The sequence below is a fragment of the Ornithorhynchus anatinus genome, chromosome X5 (genome assembly GCF_004115215.2).
Source record: "Ornithorhynchus anatinus isolate Pmale09 chromosome X5, mOrnAna1.pri.v4, whole genome shotgun sequence".
In the NCBI taxonomy this organism is placed as follows: domain Eukaryota; kingdom Metazoa; phylum Chordata; class Mammalia; order Monotremata; family Ornithorhynchidae; genus Ornithorhynchus; species Ornithorhynchus anatinus.
Window position 1 is genome coordinate 55,510,325 of NC_041753.1, and position 21,644 is coordinate 55,531,968.

At 41.9% G+C, this 21,644-nt stretch overlaps 1 protein-coding gene across 8 annotated transcripts in view; it reads right to left on the reverse strand.

Moving 5' to 3' along the window:
• Nucleotides 1-742: 742 nt before the first annotated feature.
• Nucleotides 743-21,644, reverse strand: part of KANK1 (KN motif and ankyrin repeat domains 1) — a 209,570-nt gene continuing 188,668 nt past the window's right edge. For 6 of the 8 annotated variants that reach the window (XM_039910722.1, XM_029054989.2, XM_029054987.2 and 3 more), the window contains 8 exons: nucleotides 16,610-16,825; nucleotides 15,819-15,927; nucleotides 14,199-14,432; nucleotides 11,553-11,640; nucleotides 8,487-8,706; nucleotides 6,588-6,730; nucleotides 5,134-5,334; nucleotides 1,832-2,571 (listed from right to left, as the gene is read on the reverse strand). In XM_039910722.1, coding sequence (XP_039766656.1) covers nucleotides 2,407-2,571; nucleotides 5,134-5,334; nucleotides 6,588-6,730; nucleotides 8,487-8,706; nucleotides 11,553-11,640; nucleotides 14,199-14,432; nucleotides 15,819-15,927; nucleotides 16,610-16,825 — 1,376 coding nt within the window. In that variant the 3' untranslated portion in view covers nucleotides 1,832-2,406. Of the gene's footprint in view, nucleotides 1,770-1,830; nucleotides 2,572-5,133; nucleotides 5,335-6,587; nucleotides 6,731-8,486; nucleotides 8,707-11,552; nucleotides 11,641-14,198; nucleotides 14,433-15,818; nucleotides 15,928-16,609; nucleotides 16,826-21,644 lie in introns of those variants that run through there. The other 2 variants (XM_039910723.1, XM_039910724.1) reach the window with 2 other exon arrangements.

The window sequence follows — 21,644 nt, forward strand, 5'->3', positions numbered from 1 at the left end:
ATTTAATCGTATTTATTAAGCGTTTACTGTCTGCTGAGCACTATACTAAGCACTTAGAAAGTACAATACTGTAAATAAAGAGACACAATCCCTGCCCACGACGGGCTTGATTCCTGATCACGAGGAGCTTATGGTCTAGAAGGGGAAATGGGCATTGAAATAAATTACATATGGGGAAATGGGAAAGTATAAGGGTATATATGTAAGTGCTGAATGGTTGGGAGTGGGATATCAAGTACTTAAGGGTGTATAGATTTACATTCATCAATGATTCTGGTAGCCCTGGATTTCCTCTCAGACTGGCTGTATTTTATCAATTTATTGATGAAGGCCTCAGTCCCTCTCTTCTCCACAAAAAGCCATAAGGTTGGCTTTTGAGGAAACATTTGTTTTGTTTTGAAAACAACCAGAAGGAAAGAGAAATGCTGTTTTGCATTTATCCTTTATATTCATTGCATAAGTTTCTACTAATCACTTGACTGTAGTTGCAGTAGTCATCATAGTGGCATTTATTGAGTACCCACTTGGTGTGGCACACTGTTCCAGGCACTTGGAAAATATGGAACAAAGAAGTGATCCATTCCCTGCCCTCAAGGAGCTTACACTCTAACAGGGGAGAGAGCTATAACAATATTTACAACTAGAGTGATCCAACTCAAACCACTCACTGGATTTTGCTGCTGCTGTTGTAACTCATTAGGGATGGGGAAAAGAGCAAACAGAACTGAACCACAAGCAAGCAAAAGGAGCATAATGAAATTTTATTTTGAAAATGGCAAGAGTCTAAGGCACTTCAAACATTTAAATACATATTTGACTAGAGTGAATGATATATGGTAAAAGAGGATGCCATAAATACTTGGAGCACTGCACTCCATTCCTCTAGAGATACATACACAGCCGATACCCCTAACACGATTCGACTTTAGATATGGACAATGATATACAATTATTAATAAAAAATGGGGTAACAGGTCTTTCTTCATGTAGCTTTTAATTACTTGGGAATATAAAAGGGTGAAAATACTGTGTGAATTAATTTTCTATAGATAATAATCTTTTTATATAAAAAGTTATAACATGATCCAGCACATCCATACAGAGACATTTCCTCTGACAAGTTTTAGACTTCAGAACATTCAGCTTCGATTTCTAACCAGAAATTCATTAGCCCAGGTCCAAGGAGCTGACAGCCAAGGTCATTTCAGCTGTCTTATTTCAAAATAAGATGGGGAAAAAACTTCAATAATGTTATTCTGGAATGAAATTCATGAAAAGAGTTATTGCCAACAATTTCATATTAACAAATATAAATATTTTGAGAGAACTAACACACCTGATGCCACTGAGACCATGACACTTGTCAAAGGTGGGGAAGAGGAAAGACAAGCAGCCTGCTTAGATAAGTTTATATTTTCCTAAACTGTACATAACGGAACAAACAGACTCAACAGCAACAGAAACTGAATTTATACTGTGTCGTACAAGTGTGGCGAAATGGTTGAAGGAACCCGCCTTTAGTGGTAGGCGGTGGCCTGCTGCTGTCTTTCAGTTTGAACGTTTTTCTGCCTTTCGCTTGAGGCTTATGCTTTCTATCTGCTGGTGAGTTCAGGCACGAGACATTTACATTCGGTATCTGTCACTATAACAGTAACAATTAGCAGCTTAATGATGGCATTAAAAATGTAGGGGGCATTTGCGCATAATTAGTCAAATGAACCTCTGTGGGTAGGACCAGGAGAGGTCTTCCTTCCAAGCCTAGGCGTGCTCTGGAGAGGGGAGGGAAAAAAAGACAGCGGTGTTAATAAGAATACCTTGAAACAATTGAGTGGGGTCGAGGGGTTGGGGTCGGGGGGAGGGGCGGGGTGGCGTAGCTGGGGAGAATTGAGTATTCTGGAACTGCTGTCCTGGATAGACCAAAAATGAGATTTGTGTCAGCCCATCCCTGGGCAGAACCAAAAGTCACTGATGGCAAGATGAGAGGGGTTGAGACCCTCCTGAACTGACCAATGGCCACAGAAATTTCAGGGTCATCCACAGTTTGAAAAAGATGAGGTCTAGGAAAGTTAATGCTAGTGAATTCCAAGGGCACCGGTTCCCTGAGATCTTTTTATGACAAGAGCTAACTGACCAAACTGTTCCTGACCCAGAGGTAATTTGGGGGTAAAAGGTGGGCTATTGTGGTCTGTGTTTATGACTTTCAGTATTGCTATTTGATTTTTTCCCCCTTTTCCATAACTTGCAGATACAAAACAAGTTATTTAAATGTTACATGTGGTCAACAGGCAACCCTTTTGGACTCCTGGGCCAAATCAAAGGCACAGCATGCAAGTTATTAAACAAGTAACAGGTGACTTCTTGTCCAAATACCACACTGACTTCTTTCATCCCCAGCCCTTGATTCCTTCAATGAGCTTGCTCATCAACTCTGTGAGCCTCTGCTATATTTCTAAACGCCAAGCAAATACTGACCGGTGATTGGGTTTTCGAAAAATTTACATGAGCATACAGAAGAACTGCTATATCCTTGTGTCCAGCTTCTAGGGCTATAGATAGGGCCGTGCTGCCATCCTGAAACGAACAAGGAGAAACAAGTTAGGGTTTATATTCACTTTCAGGTCCCTTGACAGCATTATGGTCTTTGGAAAAAAAAAATTATAGACCAGAATTCTTCTTGCCCACTGCTTGTCCCTACCAAAGGCTAGGGTTTGTGGGGAGAAAGATGGGAGAGGAGCAGATAGAATTTGGAAATGGCAGCAGCCTGGGGTGAAGGCAAAAGTGTGATGTGGAATGTCAGTAGAGAAGGCAGGGAGAGTCACACTGCAGCAGCTTCGCTCAGAGCAAAAGAGGAAGCTGGGAGGCCAGGTGGTGCCAAGGGAGGTGGTACCCTGTGAGTGAGCACCAGCTGGCTTTTCCAATCAGTTAAGAGGAGACACTCTAGCTCACAGGCTCCCATAAGCACCATGGGCAAGACATGTTTTCAAGGCCATTGGTTGCGATAGTTTTCTGTACCAAGGGAGCTGGGATCTTGTGGATGCTATCACAACACCATCGTAAGAGTTATCCAGAAGACTTGTCAAAATTGATTTTCCCAAAAGTCTTAGGGGAAAGCATTCATCATCATTACTGGAAATGAATATGCATAATTCTGTTCTCATAGGAAAAAGAACTGTCAATCCCTAGACTCTATCACTTTCCCTCACTCTATGTCAAATATCTGATTCCTTTTAGGTTGAAAGGATGGGTTGAAAAAGAACATTAAAGTCAAGGGCAACAGAACAAGTTTCTCCTCCTCGTCATTAACTTATAGGAAGCAGATCCCTTCAGTTTGATCCAGAGAAATTCTCCAAGATCCTTAGGTTACTCCACGATGGCACGGTTGGTCGAGTCAGAGTTGAAGATGCCCTGGCAGACCCTCACCGCTTCACCACTGGAACGAGGCAGGGTTGTGTGACAGGAATAGTCCTGCTCCACCGCTGGTAAGCTGCCATGCTTAAGAAAACAATGAGAAACCTGGAAGCTTGAGTCAGAATACCGTTCCCAGGCACGGAGAAACTCTTTCAGCTCAACAGGATATGAGCATGAACAAAAGTCTTCATGACAGAGGTCTGGGAACTGCTATTTGTGATGACTGCACACTTGAAGCATGTACATAAGAAAAGCAAATAATTATGAAGCACTGTTGATTTAACAGCAACATAGAACTTAATATTGTCACTGAATTCTGCTACCTCAGTAGTCCACCATGCAATGACGCCCAGATAGAAAACGAGGCAAGAGCAGAATCAAAGAGGCCGGCACGGCTATCCGTAGACTGCAAGGAAGAGAGTGTGGTGTCAACGGGCATCAAGCACCATACCAAGTTGAAGGCCTCTAAGGCTGTTGTGGTGTCCAACCGTCTACATGGCTGTGAGATCTGAACCTACTACAGAAGATACATCCAGCTTCTTGAGCAGTTTCACCAACGCCACCTATGAACCACACTCAACATCAAATGGCAGGACAAGATTACCAGCAACGAGGTCGTAAAACACAGTCAGCTCACCAGCGGTGAAGCAATGCTCACAGCAACCCAGCTCCACTGGGTGGAACATGTGAGAATGAATGACAGCAGGATGCCCCAGCAGCTGCTGAGTGGTGAACTGAAAAGGGCCACCCGCAAGCCGGGAGGACAGAATAAATGATTAAAAAAGACATAGCGAAGCACAGTCTCAAATGAGCAACATTGTAATGAACTGCTGGAAGGCCACTGCAACTGACAGACCAGCCTAGCAGGTAGCATGTCAGGAGAGGGCTGATCTCCTTGAGCAAATGCTTCATGAAAATCAAAGATACCAAGAGGTATATTTGAAATAAAGACAGGTCCTGTATAGGACAAACCTATCAGGGCTGCAGGAACTTTTCTTTTTGTGCAGATAGAGCAGAAAGGAGTACTGGTAACACACTAGTCTTTTCAGTCACATTCACATGCATGGTTAGGAATGCCTTGTCAATAGCATCATTTTCAAAAATGAAGCACTGATGTGTGTGTGTGTATAAACCACATGTGTGAATACTGATGAGTTCTCTTGAATTGCACCAGTTATGTGTTTAATTTTTGCACACTAATACCTTCTGTATATTGGACTCGCAAGTCACACCACATAGGTGTTTGCTTTCTCCTGAATGTGTTTAGAATTTTTTTTTAAAATGGATACAGAAACCTAAAATTGGCTATGCCTACAGAAGAGAAAACAAAAATATTTATGATTTGGCAGAAAAGACTTTTTCAGAGAGGACATTTGCCAACCTAGGCTTTCTAAGGTGAGTTTGCTCTGCTAGGGGCAGCAGGCTGTGAGGTTGTCTGTTTGCCCAAGGGAGAGTTGGACTTATTGGAGTGCAGAGGGGCAGTGTTCCATATTATCAAGACATTTGGACTGACAATTGCAATCAAATAAATGGTCTTTGTTTAGCAACTGAATAGATCAGAAGCTGTTCATGCTGCATTTGACCACAGCATTATGCTTGGTATTAGACTGACCCCTAGATTTCACACATTCAGTTTCCCTTGGTCAGCCCTCTTCTTTCTCTGTCTCTCTTCTATCCCCAAAAGATACAAGCCCACAAAAATGAGAAAGCCCGATTTGAGCTTACATTGTCTTCCAGTGTGCCATTGCAGCCAGGCTGAGCCAGCAGCAGTTTGACTATCTCCACATGCCCATGTTCACTGGCACACATCAGGGCGGTAGACCCCTCATCATCCTGGATGTTGACATCTGCACCACAGGCCAGCAGACCTTTCACCATGTCTATCCTCCCATGGCTGACTGCAAGCATGAGAGCCGTCTGGCCGGCCTGCGGGAAGAAACCATAGCAGAGATCAGAAATACACTCGGAGTCCACCAGGCAGGGTCCACTGTCCTGAAGGATGGCATGGATGGAAGGTGGCATGGAGGATGATGGGGAGGTGAAGGGTAAGAGCGAGTAAAGAGTTGGCCTTTGGTTTGAAGATGATGCCAGGGATGGTGAGAGTGCATCCGAGAGAGAGAGAGAGAGACTCTCCTGCACTCTAGTAAACAGTGCCCATGAAAATACAGTAAGGCACCTTTAATGGCCTGGTGCCATTCGGCATGAGCATTACTCAGAAACCAATGGTGCTACTGAATAGCACTACTTTCTCTCCCACAGTAAAATGCCAAACTAGGGCCACCTGGGTTTCTGAGGATCTTCAGGGTAGGGAGGAGAAGAAAGGGGAACTATATGATACATCCGGCAGGGCATGCACTTGAGTTGTTTTTGCATTAGTGGTGATTTGCACTGAGCCAACATCCACACACTCTTGCCTGGTGTCCCTGTGCCCAGTCCATGAAACCTAATGACTAATTCTCAGGTCCCCAGTGAGTGGTGCATGCACCTCCTGGAAAACCACTCCTTTGATAAGCTGTTTAGAAGAAGCTCTGACTTTAGTCTCGCTGGAAGGTAGGACCAAGTGTCCCTGAGGTGATGGAAATGTTCTGCAGAGAAGCGAAGAAACACGGCCCAAATGACTCTTCGTTAGCGTAAAGTGCAGAGCCTGAACGGGAAATTTATAGTAATAATAATAATAATGGTATTTGTTAAGTGCTTACTTTGTGCCAAGCACTGTTCTAAGCACTGGGCTAGATACAAGGTAATCAGGTTGCCCCACTTCGCGCTCACAGTCTTAATCCCCATTTTACAGATGAGGTAACTGAGGCACAGAGAAGTTGAGTGACTTGCCCAAAGTCACACAGCTGACAGGTGGCGGAGCCGGGATTAGAACCCACGACCTCTGACTCCCAAGCCCGTGCTCTTGCCACTAAGCCACACCGCTTCTCAGTTTATAAATAAACTGCATCACGTACATTAAAGTTTATCGGATTCACGGAGGAAAATAGGTTGGAGAGAACCAAAGTCTATCATTGAAAATTCAGGCCGACATTTTCCCCGTCTTTGGTAAACACGGCTTTAAAGGAAGCCATGCACACACAGGAGTCCCCCCGCTAGGTGCTAATTTTATCCCAGTTGAACATTTGGCCCCTGGCCTCTCTGCACAGGCCTCAGTCGTGTTGGAATGCGGCAGTACTGACCTGACTAGCTTTGGCATTCACGTCCCCACAGCCGAAGAGTTCCTCCACTACTCTCATGTCTTTCTCGGCTTCCACAGCTGCAAGCGCTGCGAGCATGATGGGGGTGTACCCGGCCTTGTTCTGATGATCTACATTACACACATCTGCAAAGGAATGACAGAGCCCTTAGAAAACAGCAATTCCTTCCCACAACAGTGATTATGCAGAAGAACAGAAGGCACTGGGTTGAGAGCCCACTGAACCACAATTGTGGCTCAGTGACTGCATATAATTCGGGAGAGGCAACATGGTCTAGTGGATAGAGCACAGGCTTGGGAGTCAGGAGGACCTGAGTTCTAATCCTGACTCTGCCACCTGTATTGCTGGGCGACCTTATCTGTGCCTCAGTTCCCTCCTCTGTCAACTGGGGATTACAACAGTGAGCCCCGTGTGGGACAGGGACTGTGTCCAACCCGATTTACTTGTATGGATCCCAGCACTTAGTGCAGTGACTGACACACAGTAAGCATTTAACAAAAATCACTATTATTATCATTAGGAGGAAAGTTGAAAGGAGATAGTCTTAAGCAAAAGGAGAATCCTCTCTTTCAAAATGATTGGTGCGAGGCAAAAGGTCACACGAGACACAATGCTACTTGTATGCAATTGTCCTTTTAGACTATTTTAAGCAACCCTTGCTTCAGAGGAGCATTAAAAACTCAGTAGGGGCCTGAATGTTAAATTTAGGTAACTCCTGTTTGAAAAATGAACTAATCTATAACAATGGCTAGTGAAATACAAACAGTAAAGGCTGGAATGAACAATGCCGAATCCTTCCGTAGCTACTTATAACACCACAGAGCATTTTAAAACACGTCCAAAGTGCATTAGAAAGAGCATACCGATTAAACAACTTCCAGTTCCAGGAGTATTTGGTCTGAATAAAAAATACAATAAGACTTCTAAGGAACTGCTGGGAACTAATAGGGCTATTTTTTTTTTTGTTCAGGCCCATCTTCTATTACTATAATTCTTAAAGATTCCTGGGACTTACTAATGTGTCTTCTAGTACTGTTTAAATGGGTTCAACACACATTAAAGGAAAGGGTGGGGAGGAGGGAAGGAAAGAAGCCTTATATGTTTAAGCTTTAGTAATGTTTCCACTAGAGAAAATTTAAGAAAGCAATATGGAAATTTCCTCAAAGCTGATGGCCATCTGATTCCATACTCAATGGCATTAGCCAAAAATGGGTTATGTTCCCAAAAAAGAATCTGTAGAGGGAGAAGAGGTTGAGATGGGTGTGTCTGTAACATCCCTTTCCCCACGACTATTTATATCTGGTTCCAACTTCTTTCTCTCTATTCACAGATGTGTTTCATTGGTCCAGATTCTCAGTCTATGAAACTGAACATTTGGAAGTTTTGAGTGATTCCAGAAATAGGCCACTGACCAAAACTATTCCAGCAATGGTACAAGACGTTTGCTTAAAAGAGAATCCCGCAGTTCAGACCAAACACGGCTCAATTAATACTTAAGGTCTCTGTTGCAGTCTGGAATGGCAAACACAGAGGAAAAGCACGGCCTAGTGGAAAGAGTCTGGGCTTGGGCGTCAGAGGACCTGAGCCAAATCTGGCTCAGTCACTTGCCTATGTAACCTCAGGCAAGTCACTCAACTTCTCTGTGCCTCAATTTCCTCACCTGTAAAAGGAGGATTCAATACCTGGTCTCCCTCCTACTTACACTGTGAGCCCCATGTGGAACAGGGACTATGTCCAACCCAATTAACTTGTATCTACCCCAGAGCCTAGAACAGTGCTCGATACACAGCCCCCACCCGAGCTCTAAACTATAAAAATTCTGTAGCTGGATGAACCGGCTTCTTCTTTCTGCAGGAGAGAAGTTTGATTCAGTTGACATACCAGCATCCAAAAGCAGCTTCACAATTTCAAAGTTGGAGTGGGATACACTGTAATGGAGGGCTGTGTTTCCATTGCCGTCGGCCATGTTGATGATGTGCTGGAGGACAGCAGACGACACCTCTTCAAAAGCAGCAATATAATCCCCAACCATGGCAGGAATGGCCGACTTCTGACTTGACACACGAAACCACTCATGCTGGATAGTGTTCAGACAGAATCGCTACCAAAACAAAACCTTCTAGTCAGGTTTTCTACTATATACAAATTTCCTGTGCACTAGGTTGGCATTCCAAAAAAAAAAGATCTTTTTTAGTTAAGCACAGGCAAGAAGTCTGTAATCAAAAACCAAACATCCAAAACCATAGAAACCTCATCCTCCTGGCTCGATCATATCTTTTGGCTTTAAAAATCAGAGTGTTCATGTTACCCAACACCTGCATCCCAATCCGTATGCTCTGTTATAACTACTGTGAAAATAGTCTCATTCATTAGGTTCACCAAGTGTCTTTTTTTGTCTTTTAAGTTTTGCCTTAGATTCACTGCCCTGCCTTTTTAGATCCTCCCTGATGTCCAGGTCATTGGTATGCGTGTCATTGTTCATCTTCCTGAAAGAGGTATGGTTAAATCCAAATTCCAGGCGGTGAAGATTGGTGGCAGGTGTTTGTGATTTACATTTGTTTTCTCCCCCCCTTAAAGTTTACTCCCATTTTTAAATTAGGGGAGAACATCTGTAACCAATATTCACATTTTATAATGTAGGAACGACTTGGACAGCTGCCCCACAGTCTCTTTCCTCTAGACCTAGAGCTTAATTCAAGCTAGTGCTCTTTGCCTTTTAATCTTTTAGCCAGGAGAAATCAATCACTTTTATACAGAGGCTATCCCTCCTGCCTTCCCTCCCTCCCTCCCTCCCCACATTCTATTGTTTAGATGGTCTTCTCACATTAACACGGAGGGAATAGAAATTATCTGCCTGGACTGTCAGGGCCATTTTCGAATAGTAAATGACAAATCACCTGTTCCTCCTGAGTCGCCCAAGATGGCAACTATATCAGACCTTCTCAAGATGGTGGGCACACAGGGATGGCATGCCAAGCTCCTCCTTCCATTGATACAGGGTCAATTTAGCCCTGGTTTTGTGCTCTGGAGCTGCCCTGGCACTGTCTCTGCCTGAAGGCATAGGTGGTAGCCCCACTCCCACAGTCCTATTCAGGACCCCCACCCCTGCCCACTGATGGCTTGAAGCAAGTTGGGGCCGCATCAGGCCTGAATGGCAAGGGAACACAAGGAACCTCACCAGAGCCCAGGCCCCACAGGCTGGTCTGGACAATTCTAAGCAGGGGCAGTGCTCTGAACTCCTTCTGCCACTTTCTGATTTAGGGCCGAGTTTGCCCCAGGTGGGGTGTGGGAAAGAGGAACCACACTCAGGCCTAGACTTCACGTGGTGGCAGGGCCGGATTCTCTTTCATGAAGAGTTGCCTATGATGTCATTATGCTTCATGCATATGCAGATAGAGGGGGAAAAAAGGGAGGCATAAGTTTGCACCCCTTCTCCGGGCAGCCAAATTTCTGAAGTTGGCCCTGCAGATTGTTTTACCATTAAGTAACTTGCACTCTAATTCTCTCCTGTTCCCAACACAGCCCAAACTACACTGCTTAGACAAAATCTGAAGTTGTGGAGGGGGCAGATGGAGATACAGTACAGGATCCTAAAGCAAATGCTTGCATGAGCAACGTCAAGGTATCAATGCAACATGATAAAGGCTGCATAGGGTTTGTCTTAGACCTTTTCAATCTACATCTTTGATTTTTCCCTCATCATTATATATTCAATTCTACTGACATTTCCCTCAAACGCTACTCCGAAACACCAATGAGATATTATCATCATTGACCTGAGAGGATTTAAGTGGATTATATTAAGTGAAATACTGGGAAAATTAAATGAGTTTCAGATAGCACTACAAAGTTAAATTTCACTACCAAGGGTTGGAAATCATGTGGATACCCTCATGAGTTAAATCTGAGCAATGGATAGGCTGCCTTACCAATCAATGGTATTTACTGAGTGCTTACTGTGTGCAGAGCACTATACTAAGCACTTGGGAGAGTACAGTATAACAGAGTTGGTAGACATGTTCCCTGCCCACATCTCCAACAGAACGATACCCAAACCATTCCACTTACTTTTTTCTCTCTAACCCTAGTTTGCCAAAGTCCAATGCTCACTATCTGTTACTTATTGAATATCATTTAATAATTATAAAAGAATGTGTTTTTCCTGAACAAGTCATCCACTCTGATTTCTTCATAAAATTGGCAATGGGTAAAACATAACTTGAGTTCTGAATTTGACAATCATTCAATATACTGAGACTCCTCTTGTTTAACTACAAACACAATTAAAAGTCACACCCCTGTGCTCACTTCACTTCTCACTGGGCCCCAAAACAAAATGGTGGACTAGAAGTTATTTCAATGCTTAAAATGGCAGCATTCCGCATTAGAACACATCATTTACTTTTAGAATCAAAAGGAATGCTGACCTCTGCCCAGACTGTGTATTTTTTCAGGGAAAACCACACATTATCTTTAGATGCACTCAAATCCTAGCCCACGGATACTTTAACCACAATACTTCTGAAAACAGAAATGGAATGCGCAGATGCAAAGAGGGTACAATTTGCCCCCCATTTCCATCTTCAAGGGCCCATCATGCGGTTGGTTAGATTCCTAAGAAGAGATGTTGTGTGTGGAGGGAAAACAAAGCAAAAAACTCCTGCATTGCAAATGGCAGGGATGAAAATGTGCAAACGAGAGCAATTTAATATTGGCATTTCCGTGGCTTCTACCATTCTCAAGCGCCTACTACAATGGTAGGCAATCAATCAGTGGTATTTATTGAGTGTTAACTGTGTGCAGAGCACTGTACTAAGCCCTTGGGAGAGAAGAATACAAGAGAGTTGGAAGACATGATCCCTGCCCACAAAGAGCTTACAGCACTCCACTGATTGACCATGCTATACTCTTGTTATGTATCACAATGGATATTGACATTTGACTTACCATATCTTTGCTAGTCAAAGCTTTGGGGTCATCAATGTTGTTTTTCAGTAGGTTGCAGGCAGACATCATCTTCTCACTCAGTTCATACCTGAAGAAGAAAATGCAAACTGATGGCTGAGTTCTACACAAAGTAAATTTAATATGAACTTCTCTTCAAATGATCAGCGGCCAGACCTCGGACAAACCCAACTCCCAGGGTAGAAAGTCATGACTTTGGGATCAAAAGAACAGCGTGCAGGCTAAGAATTGTGTCAGCCCCTGAAAACTGGCAGCTTTAAACTCCACGAGTAATCTGGATTTGAATATGACAATTCAGAATTAGATGTATGTCTAATTGTTCCATTCATTCATTCAATAGTATTTATTGAGCGCTTACTATGTGCAGAGCACTGTACTAAGTGCTTGGAATGTACAAATCGGCAACAGACAGAGACAGTCCCTGCCCATTGACGGGCTTACAGTCTAATCGAGGGAGACGGACTGACAGAAACAATAGCAATAAATAGAATCAAGGGGATGTTCATCTCATTAAAACAATAGCAATAAATAGAATCAAGGTGATGTACATTTCTTCAACAAAATAAATAGGGTAATAAAAATATATACAATGAGTGGACGAGCAGAGTGCTGAGGGTAGGGGAAGGGAAAGGAGGAGGAGCAAAGGGAAAGGGGGGGAAAAGGGGGCTTAGCTGAGGGGAGGGGAAGGGGATGGGTAGAGACGCAGCAGAGGGAGCAGAGGGAAAAGGGGAAGCTCAGTCTGCGAAGGTCTCTTGGAGGAGATGAGCTCTCAGTAGGGCTTTGAAGAGGGGAAGAGAATTAGTTTGGCGGAGGTGAGGAGGGAGGGCATTCCAGGACAGCGGGAGGACGTGGCCCAGGGGTCGACGGTGGGATAGGCGAGAACGGGGGACGGTGAGGAGGTGGGCGGCAGAGGAGCAGAGCTTGTGGGGTGGGCAGTAGAAAGAGAGAAGGGAGGAGAGATAGGAGGGGTCAAGGTGATGGAGAGCCTTGTAGCCTAGAGTGAGAAGTTAAGAGGAAAGGGGATTTCTTCTTGGAACACAGGATCAATCAATTGTATTTATTGAGCACTTACTGTGTGCAGAGCACTGTATTGAGCACTTGGGAGAGTACAATATAACAAAGTTAGTAGACATGTTCCCTGCTCACAATGAGCTTACAGTCTCTGCACTCTGGGAGAAGTTTCAGTGCAATGTTCCCACATACTGAACACAATACACTTTAGAACATTTACCATCTGACTACATTGGCATAGGGCTGGAAATGAAAATAGAGGTAGATTACCTGAGTGGTTGTATTTATACTCGTGACCGTGAAATATTGAAACTGAAGAGTTATACACCTGTTCCTTTGAATTTGCACTTCATCATTACTAGGTAATCTATACTGGTTATTAAACTCTACGAGTTGTTGCCCTCTCAGCCACATGAATTTTGGAAAATCAAGATTTATTGATATTTTATTTGTTGGTATTTATGATGTCCTATGGTCCATTCTTGAAGTATTTTTTTATTAAAGACAAAACATTACAGAATACTGTCAAACAAGGACAATTCACCTTTACTGCAAATGCCATCTTGTGGAGATAACCAAGTGCCTACCCAATCCACTTTGCTTTGGAGCTTAATCTCTTGGCAGCTCCACTGAAATTCATCATCCACAATATTTATTAAATGCCTACATTCTGCAGAATGATGAATTTTATTATTAAAAACAATGTTCATTCCCAAAGAATTTCTGCTTCAGAAAGACAGGGGAACAAACAATGAAGGTTTCTGGAGTTTGACAAGTCTGCACATGGTGATTTTAGGTAACAACAATAGGATTTGCCACCGCAGTTTAAAAATAAATTTCTGGAAGTGTTTATGATGACCAGAAACCAAAAAGCACCTTTATTCATTAGGCATCCTTGTCCTCTAGCTTGAAAAGAGTATGACAATAAATCGGCATTTCACCATTGGAAATTTAAGTTTTCTTTTAAGGAGGCCAAGTAAAAAGCTTTTCTAATACAGATGAAGATTCTTCTAGCTAACCAATGCAACTGCTAAAGAAAATGGTAAATCTGGGAGGGGCAGGGGAAGAGCAGTGTAGCTCAGTGGAAAGAGCCTGGGCTTGGGAGTCAGAGGTTATGGGTTCGAATCCTGGCTCTGCCACTTAATAATAATAATAATAATAATAATAATAATAATGTCGGTATTTGCTAAGCGCTTACTATGTGCAGAGCACTGTTCTAAGCACTGGGGTAGATACAGGGTAATCAGGTCATCCCATGTGAGGCTCACAGTTAATCCCCATTTTACAGATGAGTTAACTGAGGCACAGAGAAGTGAAGTGACTTGCCCACAGTCACACAGCTGACAAGTGGCAGAGCCGGGAGTCGAACCCATGACCTCTGACTCCGAAGTCCAGGCTCTTTCCACTGAGCCACGCTGCACTTGGCAGCTGTGTGACTGTGGGCAAGTCACTTAACTTCTCTGTGCCTCAGTTATCTCATCTGTAAAATGGGGATTAACTATGAGCCTCACGTGGGACAAACTGATTACCCTGTATCTACCCCAGTGCTTAGAACAGTGCTCTGCACATAGTAAGCGCTTAACAAATACCAACATTATTATTATTATTATATCATACCTCTCTCTGATTTCCACCTTCTCGGGTTCACTTCCTTGAACCTGCATCTCATCTTCTATTCCGGCCGGTTTGAAACCATCTTGATCAACAGCATGGAGTCCTTCGGCTGTTCCCGGAGGGCTACTCTCCTCTTCCTCCTCTTCATGGGAATATTCATTGACATCACATTCATCATCTGACTCTGAAGAGCTGCTCTCATCTGAGCTGGATTCATCACTTGAGGTGGTTTCATACCTACATGGCAATTAGGATTTCAAGATATGCACAATTAGACTAATAAAGGGTTAGCTCAAGGGCCTGACTTAGAGATTGCCAAAGAGCGCTTAGAACAGTGCTTTGCACATAGTAAGTGCTTAACAAATACCATCATTATTATTAGTCTTAAGTCAATCTAGAAATAAAGTAAAACCCTTTCACCAGTTAAAGAGGTAGGAAGAAACATGGCTTTCAAAGTGGTCTGTTTTGAATGGGCTAAGCACTCAATGGACAAAATAGCCTATGCATATTACCCATACACCCGAAATAAAACAAAATTCAAGCACATCAATTGCCCATTATCAGTGGAGAAGAAAGTCTTCTTTATGAGCTTACAAGTGATCAAGATCTGGTCCTTTCCTGCCCTTAGGTTTCAATTCTCCTTGTTTCCTTCATTCTTCCTTCCATTTTATAGTCAATACTCTTAGAGCATCTAGGTAACTAGTTTAATAACCTGTCTCCTCCCTTCAATAAACTGAAGTGTTGAATTAATTCCTCCTCTTGCCCCTCCTCCACTTCCCTAACTCAGCTCAGGCTGCAAAACAAATCAACTGCTCCAATTGGTGCTTAAGACATTTGACTGAATATTTCATGTACTATGAAAAATGAAATTATCTATGGATGTCTAAATGCTTATTCAATTTTGTGCTTTATTCTTCTGTGTATCATTTCAATGAACTATTCAGTTCTTTTCAGTTTGAGTTACCCACAGTGATTCATGTGTTCATTAGTTCCAATTATGGGAGAAATGGTTCAGATAATCCATTTTATGTGGCATGAGATAAACGATTAGAGAGGAAACAACAAATGGATAATGAGAAAGCACACCTTGTACTTTGACATGGCTACTGGAAAGCACCAATAAGCTGGTCAGGTTTCCCATTACATTCAAAGCTCAAAAAAAAAAATATCTTTTTCAAACATGAACCACTGTGAGATGAAGCCTCTTCTGAAACAATGAACGAATCTACTTTTGCCTGTGTTGAGAGAGCCCTTTACTTTCCTTCTCTGCTTTCAAATTTTGATATGAACCAGCAAATGTGGTTCTATATAGAAGATATCTTGGTGCCTATTTTTTTTTCCAGGCATGGGATCTTATTATTCCAAGTGAGAATATGAAAACTGCTCAGCTTCACATCACATTCTTTATACAGAAGCATGTGAGTGCAAAAAGTTGAGAAAAGAGTCCCTTAATGCTCTTTTCTGGGCACATATGATGCTATCATAACTCATGGAGTGCTGGCAGCATACACTAGCATTTTTTCCCAAATAATAGCAATATGGGACATACCAGAGTCAAGGAAGAGAAAAACTTTTTTAAAAAAAGCATAAGAGTTAAAAACCCCTCCTGAAATGTTTTCTTACCCTCCATTGATGCCAACAAATTGAAGATTTTTTTTGGTACTGCTTGAATCCTTTTTTCCATCCTTCTTCTTCATAATGGATTTGAGCGTATTTTCATTATTTGTACCGACTGTGAAACAGAAGGGCCAAGAGCATGCTTCAATACAGATTTGCATGGGGTACACATGTCACCATGACACATTCACAAATTAAATCAAAGTCTCCATGTGATCTTGTCCTTTTCTATAAAAATGGCCCAAATCCAGGGGCCCGTACACTAGCCAATAATATGTAAACAAAATTGGTGAGAAAATTATGGTTGAGCTGAATAAAGTCAATTATCTAAAAATGTTCTCTAAAATCCCCCAGACAGAGGTAATTGAAGCCAGAGGAATCTGAATAGCTTTTCCACTGATTTGGCTAAAACAGTTCCAAGGCAAATTGATAACAGTTTCTCTGGCTCCACAACATCAACAGAGACACTAGATTAATACCAGAACATGGTGGAGGAAAACCTGTTCCTTGGACCTTGGGTGAAAAATATTTAATTGTTGTCAAGACTAATTTTCAATTTGGAAACTTGATAGGCTTCTCATGGAAATTCCTGGAAGGCACCCAGAAATTAAATGGGTTTCTCTTTCATCAATCGTTACAGAGTTAACATAATACAGTGTTTTAAATTTGGGTGCTCTCAAAAAATCGTATAATCCCCCATACTCTTGATTTCATTTCTAAGAAGATTCAATCCTTCAAAGGGGAACATTGGAACCAACTGACTCTGGTAGAACAGTATCATAAGTGGATATAATTACCAAAATGTCCAGGGGCAATATGGTCATCTGTTTGGTTTACTGGAGATATTGCACTATCCTGTGGAGGAAAGGATTCCTGGACAGAATCCATTCCTCCCATGGTAATCTTCTCCCCCTTTATTGTCACAACCTCTTGCTCTAGGACCGTTGTTTGAGATTTGGAAGTCACAGCTGATCCAGCAACTTGTCCATGCGAGATGTACTCCAAATTATGACCTGAGAGAGAGACAGAGACACAGAGAGACACAGAGAGACAGAGGGAGATTATAACTTCAATGCCCACCTTTCCCATATGTTGCTTGCTAGAATAGAAACTGTGTCCAAAAATACAATATGAATGAGAGGTAATCAACTCTGATCAATCAATCTGATCAATCAATCTGATCTTGTCTTTCCAAGGGTAGGTGTCCTGCATTGTGTAAGCACAAAATAATTTACTCTTTTAACAGAACATTATTCAGTTCTCCAGAAACCCGTCACCTAGAGAAACAGTTACTGCACCCTTGGATAGTATTTGTTCCTAAAATTTCTGATGACCACTCAGTCATCCTCCTCACGCCTCTTCTGACTTCATGGCCAACGTTTCCCTCCATGTGCAGAGATAAATGGTGGCAGTGTCATACCAGTGTTGGTTGGAATGGTAAAATGCATATTTCAGCAGATCGTCAAACCTATATATAAACACGAATGGTCACTCCCTGACCTAAATCCTTCCTTCAGTGTTGGTATAAAGAAACATAAACAGGTGTCTAGGAACAAAAATTCTAAATTCTGAAGTCCCTAGCTCAACTTGCCATACTGTCACCTTCTCCACAAGGTGGCAGTGCTTTACACATGCACGGAAGGGGCCACAGACAATTACCGGGGGAGGGGGAGAGAAGAGAGAGAAATATCAGTGCCATGAGATCATGAATTACTTAGGCTGCTAAACATTTATATTTATGCATCCTGAAAGGCAAAGTTTAAATGAAATTATGCTGAATAGAAACAAAAATTAATTATATTTTACATCCTCAAATTGTTTTCTAACGTAGTACACTGTGCTTTAAACTGTGCTGTATTTATTTCTCCAAATTGGGTACCAATATGAATAAATAACTATCTTTGGCATAACAAAATGGATTCCAACAAAACAGAATTCTTATAGTAAGTAGGCTCTCCATATGAGCTACAAAGCTACATAAATAGCTACATGGGTTGACATATTCCAAGTGAGTGACGTGCTGGTCTGAATTTTTGTTTATAAATACGGTTACCTTCCAGAAGTACAGCTCAAAACCAAACAGATTTACTAATTGGACCACATCAGCATGTCACATGTCTAATTCTTTCCATGACATACCGTAAAGATTACCTGATCCACAAGTCCATTGGCCACAGGGCCACAGGAGTGGTTGTGATCCAGGAACAGCAAAGTCTTCACTTTGGAATTCCACGATATCTCACTTAAAAGGCCCAAATGGACAGGTTGGATTCAAGGAAGAAAGTTTTTAATAATGGCCTGGAGTTGGGCACGAATCCATACTTTCACACCAAACAAGGTTTTCTATCTGATACAGGGTAGGCATATCCCCAAGTTATTTACCCATCATGCTATATACTGAAGCCAAGCTTTTTTTACTGCAATTGTTTTTGGGATGCACTACATCAGGTCCAGGACATCCTCCCCAAACTTCTACCAAAATGAAGGGCCAACTGAGATGCAGACAGGAAGCTCACCTTTATTTTTAACCAGTCAGATAAGAATAGTCCACATCATTTTCTTTTCTCAGGAGATGCCTATAAAACATATCTGAGGACTGCATATTCATTTTAAAGCAAGCTAAATGACAGGATTAAAAGTCAGATTTGACCTCAACCAACTGCCCCTCCCAATTTAATTGTACATGTGTAACCCAAAAAGTCCAGCTCAGTCTAGGTTAACCAAAGTCAAGGTAGACAGATGTGTCTCCAGGCCCACCCCTCTTTTTTGAATTCCATCAGTTTGAGAGTTGGTTCCTCTCCAGGAAACCATCAATACTACAGTAAAATCACTATCAACAACTGAATCCATGGCTCTTTGACTCTGAACTGGGGAACAGTCTCTAGTTGAAGTCAAAAATGAATGGGATGGGGCTAATCAACAAGGGTCAGGTGGACTGGTGGGAGGCAGGGATTTTTTTTAGAATTCAGGCATATCCCACGGTACAACCGGGTTATGCTTCTCAAAAATGTCCTTGTATCATTAACGGTTGTATCGTGGGATAGGTTTTTCCCATAAGCTTAACATGTCATGAATTGGGGTCCATTCCAGATCCTGTGGAAAAGTATTATGAAATTCTTTTACATGCTATATTTTGTAATGATAAATGTCACTAAACTACTGCTCAATCTTCATTAATTCAAAGCACTGCACAATTTTAAATGAGAAATGAAAAAGAAATGATATTTTACACCCTCATATTTTCTCAATACACTGTTTTAAACTGCATTTATGTGTTGTATTTATTTCTCCAAATTGGGTACAAAAGGTACTAGACTTTGCAGGAGATGGCAAAAGTAGGATCTTGTTCTGCTGACTGTAGTAGTGGTTTATCAACTTAAAGTGAAGAATTTGAAATTTAAGTGGAACAGGCTTCTTTTCTTCATAAAGTACCTTGTAGCTGGCTGGCTCTTCTGAACACTTCTGGGCATCCTTGAACTCCTCTCTCCATGAGAATCTTCTTCTTCAACCATATTTATACATTCATCCACTTTCTTGAAAAATCGCTGCAATATTTTTAAATCCGAAAATTTAAGCTGGTGGTTGAGAAACCAAGAACTTCTTCATCTATTTTGGCATTTTGTAATGATGTGTTGGATTGCCTAAATTCCAGGAGGTCCTCATTGGACAGTGGTTCCTCTGAATGAGACGCAATCAACTCCATGATATCTGCATCACCCAATTCCAGATGATGTTACTTCCTCAATTCAACAACTTCTTCAGTGATCTGCTCAGGGAACTCTTCTATGCCTTGAGCATCTGACACAAATTGCATGCAGGGCTTTCTCCAAGATCCACTCGTTGCTGGTTGCTTAATCTCAGCTCAGGTAGGGAGGGGGTGGGAAGGAGTTTACTTACCTGTATCGCTCGGCCAGGATGTCGGGGCCGGTCGGGCGTATGCGTGGCATCAAGCAAAACAGGTTGTATCCCCGGGTTGTATGTATCATGAGATGGTTGTAACCTGGGGTAAGGTATCAAACAATATTGGTTGTATCCCCGAGTTGGTTGCATCGTGGGGTGGACGTACCCTGGGATAGGCCTGTATAGTCAGTTTTCCCATAATCTGTGAATTCTCTATGTGTTGTGAATAGGTCACTGCTGGGGAGTTAGGGGACATTTTTCTGACAACACACATCTATCCGGATAGAATGCGATACGATGTCAGAAGAAATGATTGTGCACAGGCGCTCAGCTTCGATCAAGACGTGATTTTCATAATGCTAGGTTTCCTGGCCATGGAGTTTGTCCAGAACATAGCTACTGCATTCTGGGAGAACTGACTGCACAAGCCATTGCAGGCAAGAAAATGTGATCAGTGGTACCCTGCTCTAGTCAATGAGCACAAACAGTCTCTAGGGTCACAAGCTCCAGGAACATGATCCCATAGCTAGAATTGATAACTATGGCACACAAGCAAATACTGCACCTTTTTCAGGGTTTTTTTTATTTTTAAGGGTCTAAATATTAAATATTAAAATGAAGAACATTATGATGTTATTTTATTAGAAAACGGGGCCAAGAATTTACTTTTCAAATTCTGCCTCCTGATCACGCCCATAACACATTCATTGTCATCATTAACAAATTGGTTAAAAAGATCCGTAACAAATATAAATAAGCGAGAACCAAAGTATTCTCTTGTATAGGTGTGGCCTGAGCCTTATGGGCATCTCCGGTGGCCAGATTCTAAAGTGAGTAGTCTTAGTGGCATCCATGTCATGGCTAAGAGGGAGGCTAAGAAGGTCTTCAGAATTTCTTAAGCCTTTGCTGGAGCTAAGATTTGAAAGGTAAAATCCTCTAAACAAATCAGGTTCTCACTAAAGACCTCTACATTCGACCTTTACCTAAAATGTTTAGTAAGCTCACTCTAGTCCCAAACTGGAAATCTAGTTCTGAAGTGGATTTCTCTATACTTGTTTTAATTTCAGAAGCACTGGTCCATCGTTAGAGGATTTTGAAAGTCTTTTGGCAACCATCAAAAAATTAAAATCTAAACAACTTTTGATATACTGTGTGAAAACAAACATCACTACCTGAAGCCTAACAGATAACTCTCTTAGGCTGGGGGGAAGAGGAAAAGTCGACTAAAAATAACATTTCATAAAACCTTCAGTTCTGTAGTCTCACATTTGTCCTGATGCTCATCACTGTGTAGTATTGTTACATGAGTTACTCATATTTCACCTACTGGATAATGGACTCAAGATAAATAAAACTATTTAACACAAGCTTAATTTAAAATTACAATTGTGCCAGGATCCAGTAAGAAGGATAGAGTTTTTAAAAACAGTTATGGCAAGCAACATACCCTCATCAGGGTTCAGCTGTTATATGTAGATTTATATTTGTTCAGACAGCTGTATTTTTAGAACCGATTATTTATAGCAGCAAACTTGTCTATGATCTTTTCCCTTTTTTCTTTGGGAGACAAAACAAAACTCCAGCCCAGTTAGGGTTTAGGGGGGTAGAAGAAAGAGATTAACGCTCTAGATCACAACCAACTTTTACAAGGAATTTTCAAACAATCCCCACCATCATTTGTAGATTTTAGACGGAAATGCGAAAAACATGAAGTGAAATGTTTATGTTAGCATGCAAACTGTTCCAACCCCAAATGTCTTACATTCTGGAGAATCACCGAGGACGGTCTCAACTGTTTTTTTTCCATTTATGCTGAACAAAATGGACAAGACTTAAGGGACAAGGAAGAACAGCTGGCACTTTTGTAGGATTAATGGTTATAAAGGAAAATTAACAGAGTAACAATACAATTTTTGTTTCATCAGCCAAATT